The 15,861-nt window shown below is 43.6% G+C and overlaps 1 protein-coding gene across 3 annotated transcripts in view; it reads right to left on the bottom strand.

Moving 5' to 3' along the window:
- Positions 1 to 514: 514 nt before the first annotated feature.
- The window catches only part of Ets98B (DNA-binding protein Ets98B), a 36,676-nt gene continuing 21,329 nt past the window's right edge, over positions 515 to 15,861 (bottom strand). The window contains exons 1-6 of one of the 3 annotated variants that reach the window (XM_034340753.2): positions 13,056 to 14,036; positions 9,681 to 10,066; positions 8,859 to 9,535; positions 8,210 to 8,364; positions 5,098 to 5,299; positions 515 to 4,954 (exon numbers count right to left, since the gene is read on the bottom strand). In XM_034340753.2, coding sequence (XP_034196644.1) covers positions 4,527 to 4,954; positions 5,098 to 5,299; positions 8,210 to 8,364; positions 8,859 to 9,535; positions 9,681 to 10,066 — 1,848 coding nt within the window. In that variant the 5' untranslated portion in view covers positions 13,056 to 14,036 and the 3' untranslated portion in view covers positions 515 to 4,526. Of the gene's footprint in view, positions 4,955 to 5,097; positions 5,300 to 8,209; positions 8,365 to 8,858; positions 9,536 to 9,680; positions 10,067 to 13,055; positions 14,037 to 15,861 lie in introns of those variants that run through there. The other 2 variants (XM_034340752.2, XM_034340754.2) reach the window with 2 other exon arrangements.

Below are 15,861 nucleotides of genomic sequence, written 5' to 3' on the forward strand. Positions count from 1 at the left end.
CATTGGTAGGTAAGGTTTTAATGAATCAGTACCTTTTGGTGGTTTTGCAGCACATTTTTTTTTTTTATTTTTTTTTTCTTTTTTCTCTGCTTCGTGTTAGTATCTCGCTTCCACATCCTGACAGCAAGAACGTCGGCATACAATAAAAAATTATATGTATATGTAATGTCTGATTTCACCGGTATCATGATAAATGTCCGTCGTTTGTTATTGATTAACGATGCGATGTGTCTCTGCATTAATCTCAGTACGGAACAGTCGAAACAATGATTAAACGATGCTAGATATAAATACGTAATAAATTCGCAACAAGATCGTTCTTAAAGTAGCAAAGAAACAACTCTTAAATCCTAATTAAATAAACTCGGTTAACACTAATTAACATATTAATTAATTAGCAGTCACACTGCTTGGATATAAATAATGCGTTCGCATGCCGTTTCGCAATTATGTACAAGTTCAGAGAATACGAATTGGTTCGCTGAGAATCACCGGTAAAACATGGAAGCGCGTGTTTCTTTTTTCTTTTTTTTTCTTTTTTCATTTAACTAATTCAGACAATTAAGTAAATCTCGTTGTGCAGTCAGAAAGAGAAAGAACAACGAACAACTCTCGTCCGACCGCAAACGGCTACCTGGATTCTTTAATCAAAACTCTAGGAATAATTTCGACAAATTTTTCGTCGCGACAATATATCATTTGTAAGGTAATAACTGTAATAAAACTTTTATCATTTGCTTCTGCTTGTAATTAGAAAGGAGACACAGTTTGCCCCAGCCGCTTGATTCATCCTGTACAAACCACGAATCGTACAACTTGTACTTTGGAACTCGGTATACCTTACTGCTTGACGGAAGTACCGGCTACCACTAAAGAAACTACGAAACCCTGCTACACAATGGATTATCGTAAATTTCGCGAAGAAAGCAGAGAGTTCTGTGAACTCTGAATCGAGCGATTTGCGAGCCTCACGACCGGCTCGACGCGTTACACGGAATCCTTTGGAAAGTGTAATACGTTAGATCGTTAGATAATGGAAACGGTTCCGTTTCCCGATGTTTTCGAATAAAATTCTTCGGCTCGAGAGCTCGAGCAAATTACAAGGAAAAATCTCGTTGTTTGTTCGAGCATGCCGCTAAAAGGCGCGGAGATAAATCTGAAAGGTGTTCGATCGTAATCAATAATATCGTCGAATGGAACCGATAATCCAGCGTAGTTTACGGTTATCGCTGATTTGCAACGAGTTGAAAATTACGACGACCTTCTCGGGTTTTCTCGTTCCAGGGACTCAAAAGTGGCGGAACAGGTATTTCGAAGTAATTTTGATAAGAACACCCGCTCGATCGTCGCTTCAAATTCTAATAACACCAACTTTATGGAGATTATTAAAGTGTTGCTTAAGAGAAATGACAACGATTTCGATTCGATGTTCCGTTTCGTTCGCGATTTTACGAGAATTGTATAGCAGGCTTAAACCATGTACACCATCGAAATCGAATATTCTCGCGAATTTACATATTATTTTTTTTGTAAGCCTCGTCGAAAGGACCACGTTACTCGGGCAATCGACGTTTTTAAACGAGCGGCTTCAATCTGAGATAAGTTTGTTAAGAGGAAAATTTAAATTTTCAGCCCAATCTCTGTGTTAAGAAAAAAAAAAAAAACGTGTCATCCTTTTGACATAGCTTGTACTTAATTTCTGATCGCCTAATCAGAAAAGGGAAACATCAGGGGTATGCGAAAATCTGAAAATTTCGGGTACCCGACGCGAACAATGCAGACTCGACCTGACCCGACTGGATTAGAACAATGCAGATCCGATTTGAGCTGACTCCAATCAGAGTGGACCCGATATTTTTCGGTTTCCGCACATCTCTATAAAATAACTTTCGGTTGATTTCGAAAAAATAATCGAGCCGATTGCCACGTTCTTTGGCTTAACGATCCATTCCGATGAATTTCACAGATACCCGTCGGAAATTGCGCTTGTAGGACGAAGAAGAAAGAACGTTTCGATCGTTGCAATTTAATTGCATCACCCTTTTGTTCTCTATCGTTCGATTTACAATGCAGCTCGACAACAAACGCGAAATCGAAACCAGTCACACGACCTCGACGTCTTACGCAGAACTTTCTAACAATATATAGTTACGTATAAAATATATGTATATGTATATATTAATACGGCTACGAACTCGGTTAAATAAATAAAAAATAAAAGAAGAGAAAAAAATACGAACGTACAAAATGATTATGCCGAGTATTCTTTCCTATGTACAACCGTATCTCGGTGAGCGAAACGTTTCCGAGTGTTAGTAAAACTGGGTGAGTTCTTAAATAAACACAATAAGATCGCGTTAAATAAACATATACATACATAGACCAGACGAATTCCAGTGGTTCACGTAATCCTCAACCTTAATCGTTTCATCTTAACTCGTTGATTAGAAAAATATCTCCTTTGCAAAGGGTTAATGGTCGAGTAGAAAATTTAACGATCGAAGATCAGTGATCGTCGGGAATTCCGCATTGAAAGTTTAAATAAATCTTACTGGAAAAAATGGTTAATGTCTGAGAAAGTAAAGAGTTAACACCGCTAATGATAATTAATCAACGGTTAAAGGGAAAAAGGAGATGAAAGAAAGACGGAAATCTCTTCGAGTAACTTAACAGGCGACTCACGTGAGTCGCCGGGATTCTTATACGCCTAAATTGAACTTACACGCTAGATCGTTCATGGAACATACAACGTTTAATATATCATAGATATATGGGACCAAAATCACCAGAACCAGCCGCGCAAACTTTCACGCCTCGAGCCATCCACGATCGCCATTCAGCTATATTTTTTTTTTCCCTATCTTTCCGAAGAAATTCTATGCCCTCCGTCGAGAGGGGAAGGCGTGACCGAGTATCCTAGGACGAATTGATTGTGCGTCGATCGTTTCACGGCGTACAAGCGAAATGTTCCGCTCCGCTCGACACGCAACATCGTACGCATCCTGAAAACGAGTCGTGTGTCGGATGAAAACGATTTTTCAGGTCGAACAGGAAGGCACTTTTCTAGTCTTCTAAGATATGTCTCAAAAATATATCTAATGTATATTCTTATAAAAATAGATCAATTTATCTGTAATAACTTTAAAAATCACAAGATACTTGGTTTCTTACCGCTCTTTATCGAGTCAAAAAATGGCGGGACGGTTGAAGCCACAGCGAATAGTTCCGCTGGCTTCAGCGTATTCCTAGATCGTGGATCCATAGATCGGATGCAGCTCGAGGCTGCGGCGACCGGCGCTGGTAAGCAATCGTGAGAACAGAGAGGAAAGAGCAGTTTCTTCCCTTTTCTCCAACGAAATCTCCACTTACTTCGCTTCCTCCTCGTTGTTTCTCCGTTCTCGAGCAACGAAGTTTGGGATCGTCGAAGCCGCACACCCGAGGCTCGCCGGACGTACCTCCGGACGAGATCTCGAGCGCGTCGATCGTTCGTCGTTCTTTCGACAATATGGTAGATCTATCGCAAATACCGCGTGCCAACGCGAACGATACCCGACGACACGGTGCATCGACAACGTACTAATGTTAGTACAACGGTATATAATACCGATTTAATACCAGCATTAGTACGTCACAAGGTTAACTCTATGGTTAGTGAGAACAGATCGGTTAACAAAATCCTTTGTAATATTTTACGGGAACCTAGTAATATTACTAGCAGCATTATCGTACTCTATCATTACTGTATTAGTAGAACGTTAGTATTACCTGTGCTTAATATACTGTTGCTTGTTGACCGATATCGACGCGCCAGCACGCCATTACCATTTGCATCGAAACTGATTTTTATCATAGAGAGAAGAAAAGAAGGGTAAGAAATTTTGGATAAGAAACATACCGGTCGAAAGATCGCGAAGTCGACCCTGCGGTCGTCCCAATCGGCACGCGACTCCTGGGTCGCGGGAAAATCGTGGATCGTGTCTTAAGTTTTACCGGATATTCGATTATATTACAACAGAGAGAAGTTAGGAGAGAAATAGAAAAGGTTGCTGGAAGAAAACTGAGGGGATGGGATAGAGAATGGGGTTCGCCCAAAACGGGCGTACTAAATGGTACCCAACCGCGGCCGAACGTCCACGAGGGACACCATCGGACACGGATGGATCGTATTTTTACCTTCGACCTCTGCACTGATTCTCCTTTCAATCAGCCATACCGAAAGCACGCACGCAACAGGACCAGGCACGCAGCACACCATCGTTATATCGTGTTAAATGATTGCACGTAGAAAGGGAATCGGAAGCCCTTTTTTCCCTTCGATGAGTAACCAGGCTTAAGATCAACGATCCGAAGTCTGGAATCGGTGGAGAGACGTTAATCCTTTGCCGTCGCTCGTTTCGAGGCGACGATTAATCCAAACGTTACCATGCCTCGTGATATATTTTAATAAATACTCGAATCGAGGAAAGTTGTAAGAATCGAGGAGGTAACACCTGGGGAGCGAGAGCAAAGGTTTAACGGTACCCCGTTTAAAGGCAGTAAGGATGGCAGAACTGATAGACGAGCCTCTGGCTACGCTCCGTCTTCTTCATGATTCCTTTCTTGTAGTATTGTCTGATGCTACGACTCAGCTTGTCGTAGTTCATGGCCGGACGATTTTTACGCTTGCCCCAGAGCCTGGCCACACGGACCGAGTCCTCGATCTTGAACACGCCCTTGCCACGATCCAGCCAGCGTATACAGGAACCGTGGACCCCGGGACTCTGCAGCAGTTCCTTCAGGAACTGCCACAGGTGAATGTGAGAGCCACCGTTTCGCATCTTACCGCCGCCAGCACCGCCGCCACCGGTTGTTCCGGTCTGAGAGGAACCGCAGTCTTCGTCTTCGTCTGGAAAAAATCGGCATCGAGGCGAGACGCCTCCTTTAGTCACTTGTCCAGGCGGCGACGACACTGTTTCTGTAGTGATTTAGTGTTTTTGTTAGCGCGTCGGAGTCCCTTGATCGTATTTGTTTGATTCGTTGGTAGAATAATGTTAATTACGTGTCTCGATTAGGTACATGCACTTGGTAGATTAAGTATACGAATGAAAATTGACTCACCATCAGAGAAATCGACGCTGCAGGAGGAGCCCTTCACACTGACTGGAGCCGCGTTTCCGATAGTCGACGATGTGTTATTATTGTTATTGTTAGGTGTCTGAACAACACCCGCGGGACTCCAAGAAGCCGCCAGTGTGTTACGCGGAGATTCCTCGACGGCTGCTTTCCAAATTTCCAGCTGTGCGTGTAGGATACTTCCACACTGAAACAGAAACCAACGTCTTATCGTTAATTTCTGAAATTAATTTGTCAAAAAAGTCATCTTATCTCTAACGACTCCGCGCGACGTCCATTTGCATGAATACCTGTCCTCCCGATGCTGCAAGAACTTCCAGGAATGTGTTCGGCAGTGGGAGGAACGGTGGGAAGAGAAGGAGAAGAAAGAGAAGAAGAAGAAGTCAGGAAGAGGCGAGTAGATAAATTTATCATACCCAGAGATTAATAGCGACCCGCGAGAGTTCTGTGGTAATGTAAAACAATTAAGTTTCACGGTAACTGTACGAACGAGCGCAAGATAAATAAGAAGGAACGCAAGGTGGCGGAACGAGCAACAAAAGCGTACTCAGACAGAATTGGAATACTTAATGATAACTGTAAATTTTCGACTGAATAATTTCGGAGCCACTGTGAAACACGGTGCAATTACCTTGAAACACCGGCGAGGAACAGTGTAAATGGAAAACAGATGTTGTTTTCAGAGTTAATGGAATACATTCAGATGGCTGTTACAGATAATTAACAGAACAATTCGAAAATAAAATTATTTCATAAAAATTCATCGATACGTTGATTATTCGCTAACCAGACACCGCAACGGCTTTTTTCGACCCAATTTCCAGGATCGTCTTCAAGTGCCACCTTATCAAGGTCGCCAGAAGTTTCAGCATCCCCCGACCGCTTCAGCCACGCCAGTCGGTTAAACATCGAACTCGTGGGAGGGGAGGAGGAAAGGAAGAGACAGTAGGAAAATCCGATGAGAGAAGAAAATGCAGAGGAAGGTGGGAAGGGGGGACGGTGTCGTAAGGGGAATACTGGATACGTAAGCGTTAGAATTCCATCGACGGAGTGGTTGCGCCGTGCGAGAAGAGAAAGCGGCTCTGCTGAGACGCAACAGGCAGTCGAGCAAGCCAGCCAGGCATTCGGTTGACCCACTTTTCGATCCTTTCTGCCGGGCAAATAGCTCGTCCGCCAGCGTATATATACGCGAATGTCGATCCTGTTTCTCCACGTCGCGTCGCGTCGCGTCGCGTCGCGTCGTGGAAGCAAGGGAATTGCGGGGGGAAAAAAAGGGGGGCAGAGGGGAGGATCGAAGAAACGCACCTTAGATGCAGTTATGTACCGCGCAGAGGCCGAGTGCACACACGATGACGACGCGTGACGCGGTCACCGGTCTGAGAGCCCGTTCGCTATTTCTCTGCTCCAACTTGAAACACGCTAATCGCGTATCGGTAATATCGCGCGATCGTTTCACGATCATCGCGAGTTTCACCGAGCGAAACCCGTGCCGTGAAACCGGAGTGCATCGAGCAAATTGCATATTCGCCGGATGCAAATGCCGAGTACGCGACTATGCGTACTCCAGGGGCACGGCCGAAATAAACATGCAAACCTCTGCCGGAGTAATTTCAGCTGTCGTGGCAATGGGAAAACAGTGCATCGGATCCTCGGAAACGTTCCGGGAATCGAATTCCCAGCGGTCGATTATAGCGCCGGCTCGCACGCCGAACATCCATAACGAATGCGGAATACATTAATGACTTCTTCTTCTTCTTCTTCGGGGTTTCACGAGCGGTATGAATTATTTAACCGACGTGAACGGTGTTCAATTTCAGGTCAAAGGCAAACGGGCAGAGAGCTGATTTTTCCGCTCGTTTCGCGAATTACACCGAATCATCCACGAGTGAGCTCGATCATGATTCCACGTTACAAAGTCACTCGCTACGGAGTACGGTGTAATTATCCAATTACGGCAGGCAAAACTGAACTCCATTATGCACGACTACCCATATCCTCCCGTACTATGCAAATACTATGTTTGCAGAAACCTTCCGGTGTTTATCGATAGAAAGCAACATAAATTTCAGACTTAAAATTCGTGCCAATGTAACATTCGGATCGGCACAATTCGCTTTTATTGTTAATAGCGAAAAGGGTTGAATCGAGCCGGGTAAATAACGGTCAATCAGAGGGTACAGAAATGTGCAATCGACGGGACTAAAAGCACGTATTCGAGTTTATGTAGCTAAGGTATCGGGAGAATCCTGGTTCCCGTTAAACGGCACAAACCGTATTATTACGCCAGTTGCTTACTCACGTCGACGTTCTTGTGCCCCTTCGCCGCGTGGATTACGAGGAAAGAACGTGGACTCACACCGATTTCCAGGAAATTCACTTTCACCGGACCTTGTCCGTGAGTGTTTCTCGGCTGACTCGCCGCCATTAGTTTCTTTATCGAACGAGCCCAGGTCATCGTTTAATTATTTTTTTTTTGTCAGATCCAGCAACAACGAAATCACAACCCTCAATTTATTCATAGTCACGATCGCCATAGATATAACGGAAGTGAACAAGTTTATCGACGACTTATTATTTAATGAGTAACGAGTTTCTTTTTATCGTCTTATGCTAATCGATTTCTTTCTATAAACTTTACAATCTGTTTTGAATTCCACCGAAGACACGAGATAACCCCTTTTAAAAAACGCCACGAGATAATGTTCAACACATTAACGACCGACAACATCATAGAATCTACGACCTTTGTAATTTTACGAGCGTTTCGATTAGATTGCAGTTGTATCATTAACGCGATTCATCAAACAACCGATCTCCAAATTACCCATAACCATAGAAAAAACAATCTGCTTGTCCCTCAGCGTGCAATCATCTTTCAATCGAACGTTTGCACCGGCGATTTATTAAAACACCACGAAATTCCAGAGACTAATTGCTTCGTTAAAACGGCACTCGTGTCCGCGAATAATCGGCTCGAACAGCATTGCGTAACGGTACCGGCTGAATGCGCGACTTATGTGTTGGCCGATTTTAACGAGACGACTGCTCGTCGAGTGACGGTAGCCACCAAGGAGAGAATCATTCGAGAGAGACTCACCTGCGGGGCTCGTTGACAGAATTCTTCTTCCGTGAGGGAAGCCAAGGTTGCACCGTCCACGTTGAAGCTCTCCAATGGTACCGAGGGCAACTGCAGTTGCCTTCTGGCCCATTGTATCCAAGCTGCAACGTCCGCCGCGCTCCAGCGTCGTGGTTCTTCAAATAGAAAAAAATACATAACATATTTCAATGGTACACTTTCGATTTCACTGGCGGAATTTTTCCGACGCTCCTCGCGTTGCGTGGAAATGTTAGAAAAACAGCGGAAGCGAGGAACGACCTTGAAGAAAGCCTCGAAATTTCGTAACTCCTCGTGAAAGCTTATTCCGAGCATGACATCATGCTACCAACTAATAGTCGAACCGGTCGCTCCTACGTTCACGAAGATAACGTCGAACACACTTGCCCGCGGCAAGGTAGCAACAAGGTCTAACAGTCTAATGGACGCTCACGCACCTCCTTATTGCCAGCCGAACACCGTATATCTTGATACAATTTATTAATTCATTACGCGATAATTAGCCGAACGGTCGTTAAGCGCGATAACGAGTCGAAGAGCTTTTCAGTTTCGAAGGACCGGACGGGACAAATTAGCATGAATTGTGGATAATAATTAGCGCGTTGCAATTACTTAAATGAATATCACTTACCAGGATGAATACCGAGTGCCACACAGGTATTATCGAAGTCCTTTTGCAACTGTTGAATGGCCAAGCTGAGTACAGGCTCGATCTGTTCTCTGGTCAGGTCTCCGACGCATTCACCAGGTTCCATGTCTTCCACGAACCCGGTCCCGACGCTTCCAAGGTCCACGGGTCTCAGATTGTACTTCCTCTGAAAGCTAGTATCCCTCAGAACCTCCCTCAGCAACTGATGATCGCTCTTTTGTCCGTCCTTGAAAAGCTCCTCCTCCTTCTCCAGAGGGTTCCTCACTTCGTCCTGTATTCTCTCCAGCTTCAGGTTCGCGGTTGTCCTGGCCACGTCGGCGAACTCCTTCCGAGCACCCTTGAACAGTAGGTTCCTCAACGGGGAACTGTTCTCGAGTTCGATCGGATCCGGGGACGAGGAAGTGCTGGACGAGGACGAGGATGAAGATGACGAGGAGGAATTGCTGATGACGCTGCTGTTGCTGCTGCAACTGGATCGAGGTTCCTCCTTGAACAGGATTTCCTTCAACAACGGGTGCCCTTGCACTGCGGTATCTTCTTTCTTCGCGAAGAAGTCCGCGTCAAGGCTGTTGTAGATGTCCTCCTCCGTTCTAGGAGGCGTACAAGGAACCGTGCAGTCGGTCGAGTCCTCTCTGTAGCCCAGACTCTCGGCCAAGAGTCTGAAATCATGGTTGCAGAGGGGTGTGTTTCATAGGGATGCGCTTGATTAATCGCGTACATGGAACGCGTTTAATTCCATAGAGTCGTACCTGGGCCGATGCGAATAGCAGTGAACGCGTTAAGTGTACCTAAAGGAAAGTGTACCTGGACTCCTGCAAGATGGCCAGAAGGTCGAGGCTCTTCTCCCTTTTGATCGGCTGTTTCGCCGACGGTTCTGGACTGGTTGGATAGAATTGCGCGCTCTGAGGGCTCCTTGGCACGTAATAAGGGCTCGTTGGGTACCCTGGCGAGCCTTCGTGCGAGTAGTTGGGCGACAGTTCACCACCAGCGCCAGGGTAAGGGGGGCTCGAGTAAGTAAGCGGGGAACCGGGACGCGGCGATTGCGCTTCCTGCTTGATCTGAGCTGGTTTCAAAGTATTTTGAGCGTTCGCGGCGCTATAGTCGTCCGACAGAAGTGACAAATCGAACTGGAACGTGGTGTAATCGAACGACGGCGAGTAGCCGGCTGCTGAAGGCACTGTTTGTGGCATCTGAAAAATAAATGAAGATTTTCTGGTCAGTTCGGTATTTATAGAACGTTATAAACTTTAAGCAGAACGCATAACGCTGCAACATTCTTCCTTTATATCCCCCGACAATGCCACGATTTATTTCGGCCTGTACGAGCGAAAAGATCTAAACGAAATGATACACTTTCTTCGAGACTGCAACGATGGACCAAGGGTCCCATTTATCTTTCCACGGTGTTTATTGCCCGTCCAGCGCTTAAACTCGCGTCAGTTTGTTACGCTCCGTAAGTCACTTACGGCTCACGGCGATCCCGAGGTCCATCCTTGAAGGATCACCGAGCGTCCATCCTCGCTGTATCTTACTGTCAACCGTCTAATTCGACCGCTAACGTTATGATCATTCCGATACGAATACGTGACTACGCTTTGAAAAATTTCAACAAATAATCCTTTCAGCAATCCCATTAAATCAAAAAGAACATCCGGCGAGCGGTAATTAAAACTTTACCCCTGCTCGAGGGAACGGGTTCAAAGGATCAAAAGGTTCTCGACGTCGGTATTGCAGCGGGAAGATAGTAGCGTAACCTCGACGAATCCGTGGCTAATAATAAATATCAAGCATAGTTTCCTTGTAAATAATCGTTAACGATTCGCTATTATCCTGGCTAATGTCGAAAACGAAAGGAAGCGTTCGAGCCAAAATGAAACACTTTCTTCGATAGGATGGTGTACCTTGTGCACCTTAAGGGCCCATTTATCTTTCCGTGTGTTTATTGCCCGTCGTGTGTTTGACCTCGCATCAGTTTGTTACGCTTTGTAAGCCCATTACAACGTTCCCAGTGCATCTTCCCTACGCTCAGGCGGGGTCGCGTCTGACATTTTGACGTAGTGCCCCGCAAAGGTCGACGCGAAATAAACGATTATACCCATACAACGGGCCGGAGCGTGGATTTGCACGCTTACACACTCGTTTATACCCACCGCCGGACACAATAACAATCCCCTTCCACCACTGTACGTGTATTCGTACCTGGCACACAACGAAACGAGAGAAAGATAAGCTACGAGGAGAAGAGATACGGGGGAGGGTTCAAGCACAAAAGAGAACCGCTTATTTCTTGACTTCTCCTAGCCTCCCGCGAAAGGTCCCAGGGAGAAGAGAATGTTTATCTATGCTGATGGGATCTATGGACGATGGAATTCTTGCCACGGCTTTCCTGAATCGCCTCTCAGAGAACGGGATGATGCTTTAACTACGTTGACTGGTACATTGTAATGCTAAATTAAATACCAAACTCCTCAAAATGACCAAAATCAACTTTTCACGTTGAATATTATTAGATTATAAAAAAAATTCAATAATTTTGTGTTGCCCAAAGTAATGTTCAGGCAAATTAATTGATAAGTTGGCGATATTCGAGGAAATTGGTCGAGATAGGTTTCGGTATGCTCGTCGAACCGTTCCTTTTACGACTAAAGGACCACAAAATCGTCTCGGTAACAAGTTTTTACGGCTTCCTTGGTTTCCTGCTATCTCTCTGGCCTTTCCTAAGGACCAGTCGTTGACGTCACGTTACCGGCTAACCAACGGTGCAGCTGCATTCTCTCCTTTCGTGCATTAAACACGGAATTCCAGCCGAGTCACGATTCAGGACCGACCTCATCGTTTTCGAGAAATCGACACCGGTTAGATCGATCGCTGACGAAACGAGCCAGAAGGACATTTAATATCGCGACCAATTAAAAATCTTTTATGCCTCGTACGTCGAGTTGTTTCTGCTTTTTGAGCACCTTCGAAGAAATAGACTTTTCAGAAGATATTACAGATGGAATGACGAGAGTTTACAACATTTCACGATAGTCACGGGATCATCATCGAGTTTCGGAGTAATCAACATTTGGACCAAACGAGCTTTGCACGTGATCGATAGTGATTTCACATCCTGACCTTCGATAGCCACTTGATGGAGAAAGCCGGATGACGAATTTCTATGAATTATTTTACAAATGAATCAATTTCCGTGTACGCTGGTGCAATGAATCAGGAGCTCAACTTGACAAGGAGTCAGAATGTTAGCTGACCCTGTTTTCGAAAATTTCGAAAATGTTACTGAGAATAATAAAAAATTCAGAAAATTAGACTTAATTTTGTCACGATACTAATAAAGTATGAAGAAAATATATTGAACCCTTATAGGACAATTATGATTACGCCACTGTAATCAGCGTAGATTTAAGAGGAGGCCTAAGGTGGGCTAGACATAGCCTTGAGCCTCAGTTCATACAGGGGTCATTATAAACCCATTCCTTATAATTAAATGTTACTCAATCTCATTTGTAATACATTTCAATTTTAGAACCAAGTTTATCAACCGAAGGAGTCTTCGAGGGTTTGATAGCCCCGTGGCTCTAGAAGTCTTAATCCGGTTCTGACTGCAATGAATCATTATTTTTCCTGTTAAATTCAAGAAAAATGGGGGCTGCAGGAGTTCGATGCCCTGATTCGGGTACAACAGACAGGTTCAAGGGCGACAATTCCACGGTTCACAGGACCATACCTCAAGGATGATCCTCAATCCGTTGTGACGTAACTATATTAGAAAGGAATATGACGCCACGGTCCCGCTTTGCCAGCCTTGTTTCCACTAATTTTTATTCTTGCACAATTCTATGTATAGTTTTCTATCAAATTGTATGATTAATCGAACAGGTCATTCCTCGATAACAGTAAATTGTTCTGCCATACATGTGTACTTATTTCTGATAAAAGAATTCTCTCTGACATTTCGATAACTGTTATGTAATTGGCAACAATCTTGTAGTATTTTTGACGTATGTGTCATCTATGTATCTCAGCTCGATTAATTTTTTTCTTACAGGATTTTACCCGTTTACACTGGATCTCTAATCGCTCGATTTTTATATATGATTCAACACTTTCCGATTCATAAATCAAACGAAATTCATGGCATTATTAATACGTTCAAATGTTGCAAGATCATACCGTTACCTGTCACGATATTCCACCGCAGCGATCCGCATACTTCTCATCGAGACGATTGTCGTCTGAAACGTGTTGGTGCGGATCGCATTCTCCCGACCCATCGGTGACACTCAACGAATTTTCGTCGACGCTAATTATCCGCGGATGAAACGATCGAATAGAAGGAGAAATAAAACGACGGCACGGAAATAAGCTGAAAAGTAATTAACGACGCGAGCGCGCACAATTGACGCGATCAATTTAATTGCCGGATGAAATCGATTACTTTCAATTGTTCTCGTGGTTTCATCGAACTGCGCGCAGCAATTCTGAAACTAATTAAACATCATTTTCCTCGCGATAATTAATGGAGCGTCAAAGCGGCTGATTTAAATCGTTACAAAGAAACTGCGAGGAGCAACGGTGAAGCGACAGGTAAAGAGGAAACATCCATTACAAAGATGTTTTCCCAGAATCACGTAACAGCAGAAATAAATGATTAACTCGTTGAATAAAATCGATTATCCGTAAACGCATTGACAATCAGGAACTAATGTTCGATTATTTTATCCTCGACACTTTGAAAAATAAAAATATAAAAGATCTAACACTGCACCATAAGTTTCGTCGTCACGTAAAGCACTTACACGACACTTGCCCGAGTGAAATGGTGAAAGAACGGTAACTAAACGCACAGCATAGAAATTGCTTGAAAACTACGAAAATGCTCGTTAAACACCGACACGTTCACCTGGAAATCTTCTGATGGCTACGCGGGCGGTCGAGTATCTGAATCGAACGTGAACGACCGCTCTTCTGGAACACGTGTACCATCCATGACAGTTGCGTACTATCTAAGATCATCGTCTCTCGCGATCGTCCCTCCTCTTACTCTACATTCAAACAAGAAGTACACACACATACTTCTTCGCGTTATTAGCAGATGTAGAGTTGTTAATTTGAGAGTAGTTTACTTTTAATTGGAGCTACTGATTCGGACCGGCTACTTGAAATACCCGAGTGCCCATATAAGCGAAATTACCCGAGTAACCGGGTATCTCACGAGACAGTTGAAATTTTCGATACGAAAGCCAAAATATAGGAAGACTTATGTAAGGACTCGCTGGTCCGCCGAGTGGTAGTCGGCCATCACTTAATTTACTCCACCGTCTGACCACCGACACCTCTACTACTTACTCCGGACAGTTCTAATCCCATACTCCCAACGCGTTTATTACGAGAAATTCCAATGCAAAACGTATAGGTAGTAAATTTATATGAGTATTAGGGATTTACTGTTTGTTAAATCTGTTAGGTCATCAATTTACGTAGGTTCCTCGGTTGTTTCTGAGAAATATTTTTTTTTTATTTTACTTTTGTTACACGCTTTCTGAGAATTGACGCACGTGTTTGATATTTATATCAGAACTACATAATGTAACAATTAAGTCTTCAACAATGTTTCAAAGCGTTCAACTCGAAACAAAGCGAGACATTAATCTATGTACGAGTTTGCAGGATAATGAGGAATAAACTTTGCATAGATTTTTACAGATTCTAATTAGCATATCATTGAATTTGTAATAAAGAAACGTTTTGTATTTTAATTTCTACCCTGTTTACCTGTTTTATCGTCTGTTTTCTTCAACTCTGTTTTTATCTAAACAAGAAAAAAGCAGACTTTCCTTCATTCTTTGCAGTTAACCTTTCCTTCTTCCTCAGTTACGAGGACAAGAAGATTCTCCGTTGCATCGGCAATCTTATGAAAATTACTTAGATGTTTCCTTGATTAGTTTCACAAGAATCCCGTGTAAACTCAATTACGATCGAAACTGTCGATACGACTCGATTATCGATTCTATGCGATCTATAACGAACCTTGATGACCTCGTAACGAAACCCTCGACCCTTTCAAACTCCTATATTCCTGATGCTCTTATGTTGTCATTAAGTAGATCATAGAGATTAAAACACAATTTATTTGAAAAGTATAAGAATGCAATTGAAGATTTTGCAGCTAAAGGATTGCAGCTGCATTTTTATCAGCTTATCAAATTTATTGCTTTGATTTAACGTTAAAAAGAGAATACGAGAAAAAGAGAAAATTTGCATCGGATCGCGCCTGCATCGTTCAGGTCGGGTTCTCGCCCATTTACGTTTTCAAGACCCGATCCGACCCGACCCGACCCGAATTTTTGAGTACTCCCACACAATAACTCTATTCAAAATAGAGCTATATCTCTCTTACTGCAGGATCCTCAATCCCTGCTGTCTCCTGAGCGATTAAAATCGTGACAGGGAAGAGAAATGAGGAAAAGGGGTATGCAGGTGTATATCAGGGAACTGTAAATCTGGCACATATTTGAATACTCGTATCGTGAGGATGACTAACGGTATACCAACTGGATTCCGTTCGAGTAACACAAGAACAAACGACAAAAAATTGCAGAAGCAAAAAGCACAAAGGAACTGTTTATTATTCGATTAACTACGATCAATTAATCAACGACCAATTCAAGCGTTCTTACAACAATAAAAAGCCAAATAAAAGCCGCTATTTTTCCATTTCAGATACTTTGAAATTCCTTCAAAAATGTTTTGTTGGGCGTAAAAAGAGAAACGGATCGAATAAGAAGAAACAGAGAAGGAGGGTGGCAAAAGGAGCAACATCGTCGGGAAAGAAACTGAAATCAGAGTTTCTAAGTAACGTGCATCGACGTGGCACGTGTGTACGAACCACTTGAGAGTACAAGTTATGCTCGAACCGGCGCATAACGATAATGTGCATAACTTATGCGCATATAATGCAAGTACTCCGCGCGAACCATCGACG

This window comes from Osmia lignaria, chromosome 15, assembly GCF_051020975.1.
Source record: "Osmia lignaria lignaria isolate PbOS001 chromosome 15, iyOsmLign1, whole genome shotgun sequence".
Lineage (NCBI taxonomy): Eukaryota > Metazoa > Arthropoda > Insecta > Hymenoptera > Megachilidae > Osmia > Osmia lignaria.